The 5471-nt window shown below is 39.3% G+C and overlaps 1 protein-coding gene across 1 annotated transcript; it reads left to right on the top strand.

The window, feature by feature from the left end:
• Positions 1-614: 614 nt before the first annotated feature.
• Positions 615-5169, top strand: LOC145469138 (uncharacterized). Its single transcript, XM_081452816.1, has 5 exons — positions 615-698; positions 1971-2680; positions 3171-3571; positions 4023-4205; positions 5081-5169. The coding sequence occupies exons 3-5, from the start codon at positions 3322-3324 to the stop codon at positions 5149-5151; spliced, it is 504 nt and encodes a 167-aa protein (XP_081308942.1). The 5' UTR covers positions 615-698; positions 1971-2680; positions 3171-3321; the 3' UTR covers positions 5152-5169.
• The last annotated feature ends 302 nt before the right edge of the window (positions 5170-5471 follow it).

Here is a 5471-nt window from a genome sequence, read left to right as displayed (position 1 = left end):
CAGCTGCGGTGTCTGTCCTAAACATATGGTGGACAAAAGTGCACAAAATAATGATTGAAGAGGCCAAGAGCAAGTGATGAGAGTGGATGGAGGCAACATGTTACACCAAGAAAGAAGCGAATAACACATTGTTGAAGAGACCACAATTGCATACAGTAAGCAATAGAATGTTTCCTTTGTAAAACTTGTGAACTTTTTAGGCTGATTTGAATAAGTTAATGAGGCAAATGCTAGATAAACTGTTGCAAAAAAAGTAACTCCATGCTGGTACAGCCAAGGCTGGTTGTTCCTTCCAAGTTGAGTGGAACTGATTAAAAATATATTTCTTCTGAATAATGTAGTACAAGGCTGTGTTGGAGGTTTTCACAAAGAGACAAATGCAACCAAGAAATTGAGTCCCAACTGATGAATCTTGTAATTAAGCCAGGATTTTTCACTGGAAGTACTTCGCAGTTTTCCTAACGTCATTGTCATAGCACCACAAACTGCCAATAAAATTCCTAAAATTTTAGCCCAACCATAGCTTGTTGGTAGCTTTGGAGGTGGTTCCGCTCCAGTCATTATTGCCAGGAAAGAACTCCAGACGGGCACTGCTGGCTGAAACATGGCAGCCATGTTAGCTGATGTTAAGTAAACACCACGGAGGAAAAGAAGCTGAGGGATAAATGGTCCTGTGAAGCCAAGAACCATCAGCAAAGGTATGCTTCTACGGAAAGGAAAGAAAATTGGAACAGTTGTCTAATTCTAGAGGTGGCTGGAACAGCTTTAACCCTTTAACTCACATGAGTGACCAAGACGGATTTCCTCCTTACAATTTCAATACAATACCAAACAGACAAGTGATGAGTATACACAAAACTATAAGTTAGGGGAAAATCAGTTGATCCAAGACTACATTTCTCCAAACTAGCACCATTAAATTGTATGGCAGACAGTAAGAAGAATTATGAAAGAGATCTTGGGAGTTAAGGTTTAAGAGGATTTTTCTAATTCTTTTTTCTAGTCATAAAAAATGACTCATCAACTCAGCAATTTTATTTTCGTTGATTGTTAGCAATAATAATCCGCTACACTTTCATTATAATCTTACTATAATATGTATTTAAAATAATTTTGAGTTACAGGTGCATTGGCTTCGTCTCATGCTGATGAGATATAATTTAGAATACCACTCACTCTCACTGCTGGATTAACAATGATAAAGTAATGTTTCTAACCTGAGAGACGGAAAACTCATGCAATTTTCCTTCAACGAGGAAAGCAGCACACATCATGACTGGAAAAGCTCCAGCATCGCGAAACAGGCAGAACACTAAAGGGTCGGCTTAAGTTTCCTTAACGAATTTTGTCACGATAACGCTATAAGTCCCAAATCCAAGCTGTGCTGAGTGGTTCTTTGTAACTACATTTCACCGTTGGTGACCGGCGGCCATCTTGAATTGATTTCCAGTCAACCTGTTTCAAGTTCCATTTAATCGAACAACTCAATAGCGTACAGCGCAGTAAGACACGAGGATGAAACTCGATTCTAGTCTAGTTAAACATTGATAGTAATCACGTGCATATTGTAACACCGGCTTCATGTAGAAAACAGGAATCATATAGGCAGGTACAAAAGTCGGACCGGATCAACTCGGACCGCAAAGTCCGGGTCGGATCAACTCTGATCAACTCGGAATCAGCTTTAAACAAAAATAGCTGCCAATAAAAAATTATTTGGTATGGAACTAAATTAGCCTCATTAGGCCACGTTACATAGTTTCTGTTTTCTTGCCATTCATACTACAGCTTTTCTTCCCACTCAGCCATCTCCCAAATTGATAAAGCTTATTGCAGCAGTACTTAGTTTCAGTGGCTTGCATATTTCAATAATAATATTGTTAATAAAAGGCTGTTGCTTTGTGTGTCAGACAAATGGCAGTAAGTTTGCAAGAACTAATGTTCCACCTGTTCTTATATATATTTTACAGAGGATCTTGTTCAAGCAGAAATGAGACGAATGTTTTCCAGTCCTTCTGTGGGAAATCCACAGTCCTGTCCTTCCCAATCAATTGAGGATCATAGTGCTTTGGCCAAGAATGCTGTTACGTCATTGACACAGCATGAATTTGTTGGAGAAACATCTGCTTCAACTAATAACCAACAACTGAAGTCCAGTTCAATCCAAAAAGTAACATTGTAAAGCGCAAACGTGTTGGTGCACCATCGTCCTTTTACAAAGGGAAGACTGTGCCATCTAAATCTAGCAAAACCGTTGTTAAGGAAGAACAAAGAAGACTTGTGGCCTTGAACTATCCTGGTAAAAAAGCTCCTCATGTTGATACGTTTAAAGATGATTTAGTGGTGTTTGATGGTCTGATAAGATTTCTTAATAATGATACATGTACAGAGCAGGCCGTAAGGTCGAAGATTGCTTGCAAGTTGAAGCAGAAGAGAGCTTTTTTTTGTGGACCTTCAGTGTCACATGCCGATCAGAAGATTTTGACTTTGTTAAAGTTGCCAATAAGCGCAACTCCTCCTGGGTCTGCTGGTGTTGAAAGAGATCTTGCAGAGATTTTTCATGATGATAGTGATAGTGAGAAATGGCTCGAAGTTTCATGCCCCAGTGTTACAAATATCAGGAATTTACAAGCAAGGTGCTATTTATGTACTTCTGAATAAGAGCTTCACGGTATTCAAGGTAAGTACTTTTCAAAAAGCATGATTTGCAATGTGATTAACATGTACTAAGGTTGGAGTACCAAGCCCTCTATAGTTACAATCTGCCAAATGTAGCAGTAAAATCCAGTCAGTGCTAACAAATTCTGACAGAAAAAAAAACAAATCCCTGATACATAGTTACATAACTAAATAAAAACGTCAATACTGACTCTGACTTCCTATTTCTTCCATAACTTATTAAATTAATAATGTTAGCACATGTAGTTATGATGAACAAATAATATGCACGTAATGGACTAACTGGCAGAAGTTCCTTCCAAACAGTGGATGCAATCTGGGAATTATAAAAGCAGTGGGAGAAAAAATCAGAATCCTACCCTTTCTCTTATGTGCAAAGGAAATTAAAAATTAACATTGATTTTGCTTCTTGTTAAAAAACAAAGCTGCTTGCATGTGTATTCCTCCTTTGTATGATGTCATATTTATCTGAAAGTTGCTTTACTTGGTAGGAGGGTGAGATTGATGATTCAAGTGATAGTGATTTAGAGGTACAACCCATTCAGTCCAGTGACAGCTTGCAATCAACCAGTTGCCTTGGCAAAAAGGGGTATCCTTCAGTGGTGACTGATCATCATTCTGAGCAACATTTGTTGCCCGCACATGACTATCCTTCCACAAGTGGTATCAAAAACTATATATTGTCTGCCAGTGCCTCTTACACCAAACAATGGAAGTTCTGCCACTGGTGTACCAAGGACTGACAGAAAGGATGCCCCTTTTGTAGACCAGTTACAAGAGATGTTTGCCCAGCTATCTGGCAGCACCTTGTATGCCACAGCTCAATCATCATCTACAATGGGTGATGCTATTGACAGGATTCTATTGCTGACTAATGGAGACCAGAAGGAAGGTTACTTTCTCCTCCCTTCTTTTTTATGACAAATCTTTCTTAGCTGTTAGTGACATCATTTCCCCCACAAAGAAGGGCTTTTTGTTGTTATTTCATATTTTCAAATTAAAGCGTTTATTTCCCTTATAAGTTTATTCCATTGATTTAATTGGTGTCGTGATACTTTCCAAATTATTAGAGGTGGTGGTTTGTATGTGTGTGTTGAGAAGTAGGGGGGGGGGGGGGGCTGGAACGATAGTCATAGGATCAGAGATGTCAGAAAAGTCAAAATATCTCAATATAATTATAGCAGATTGTGCTTTTTAACTTGACAGCAATGAGTGAACAAAGTACAACATACAAATGAAAATGTGCTTTATTTTGGGTCACTATCTGATAAAATGTTATCCAACCGCTGAATGATTCAACCTGTTTTATAAGCTGTCTGTTGAATGACCTATTGTGGTTTCAGGAAGTCTCCAACTCCTTCATGGGACATTCCCTGGGCCAAGCAAGGATGAAATAACAACTCCTCCTGGGTCTGCTGGTGTTGAAAGAGATCTTGCAGAGATTTTTCATGATGATAGTGATAGTGAGAAATGTTTCGAACTTTCATGCCCCAGTGTTACAAACGAGCAAAGCATTCCTCATGCCGGTAAATAATCCCCCTTTCAGAGAGCTTGTCATAACCAACTTGTTGTCAATGCCTAGAATCTTAAAATGGGACTTTTGATTCTAGTCAATGAACATTTTAATATCAACCTTGAATACAATATTATGAACCACTTATTAAGTGAGAGTGAGGACTTTACGGGAAAATCTCAAACTGAGACCTTGCCGTATTGACTGAGTGATAGCGAGGTCAATACGGCAAGGCTGAAGTTTGAGATTTTCCTGTAAAAACCAAACATTTGAGCTTAATAACTTAAGTTGTTTATTAGATGACTTATTTACTTTGGTTTTGCAAGCCTATAATCGGCCCCTTTGGCATTACGGGAGAGTAATGCCCTACAATTGGCCAATCGGAGCATGCATTATATCGGCTACAAACAAACCATATAATAAGGCATTTTAATAGCTTGTTTGGCTTATTTTTTCACTTATCTATAGTGTGGGAGGTGCAGTGACCTAATGGTTAGAGTGTTTGACTCCAGGTCAGATGGTCCGGGTTTTGAGCCCTCACCAGGGTCATTGTGTTGTGTTGGACAAAACACTTTACTCTCATAGAGCCTTGCTGCACCCAGGAGTTTGATTGGGTAGTGGCAAATTGTTGGGGCAACCTGACAGAATGCTGGTGAGTAACCTGCGATGGGCCAACATCCCATCTAGAGAGAGTAGCAACACTCCAAGCCATTTCATGCTACAGAAACTGGAGTTAAGTGCCGGCAGCTGTATGAGCTCGTTTGGCTCAGAAAGGCTTTTAGTTATCTATAGAACCAGTTGATTTTATCAGGAAATATTGTTTTTATTTACTTTTCGTTTGTGCCTTCATTTCAAGATAAATGATAGATTTTTTTTCACCCTTTTTAGCCTGTAAGAAGGAAACATGCGTTGACTCTCCAGAACATGTGATGGCCGAGTCTAAGTCTATGACTATTTAAGGCGGTATACAGCTTATAGATTTCAACAGAATGCATAGGTCCATGCTTCAGCAGTTAATGGCTCTGTACAAAGATCCTACTTTGGATATGCGAAAATCGCCTGACGTGAGCTTTACTGGAAAAATTGCAGCAGATGTTGGAGGTCCTACAAAGGAGTTCTTTCACACTGCTATCGAGGCCCTCTTAAAAATGGATCCTTTCTACCGAATGCAGTTATTCACAGGCGAGCTAGGTCATTGTGTTCCAATATGCAACATGGATGCTTTATCAAGTGGCTGCTGCCTGATGGTGGGCAAACTTTTAGCGCGCAGTTTTTTGCA

Source organism: Orbicella franksi, chromosome 15 (assembly GCF_964199315.1).
Source record: "Orbicella franksi chromosome 15, jaOrbFran1.1, whole genome shotgun sequence".
Classification (NCBI taxonomy): Eukaryota; Metazoa; Cnidaria; class Anthozoa; order Scleractinia; family Merulinidae; genus Orbicella; species Orbicella franksi.
Note: the sequence above shows the minus strand (reverse complement) of the source record. Positions and strands in the feature narration are given on the sequence as shown.

What these genes read in the sequence shown, in the direction of transcription:
- LOC145469138 (XM_081452816.1), top strand. Translation starts at nt 3,322, where the DNA reads ATGACTATCCTTCCACAAGTGGTATCAAAAACTATATATTGTCTGCCA. An exon ending in TAATGGAGACCAGAAGGAAG is followed by an intron (nt 3,572 to 4,022) that starts GTTACTTTCTCC and finishes TTGTGGTTTCAG; the next exon opens with GAAGTCTCCAACTCCTTCAT. An exon ending in GCAAAGCATTCCTCATGCCG is followed by an intron (nt 4,206 to 5,080) that starts GTAAATAATCCC and finishes CACCCTTTTTAG; the next exon opens with CCTGTAAGAAGGAAACATGC.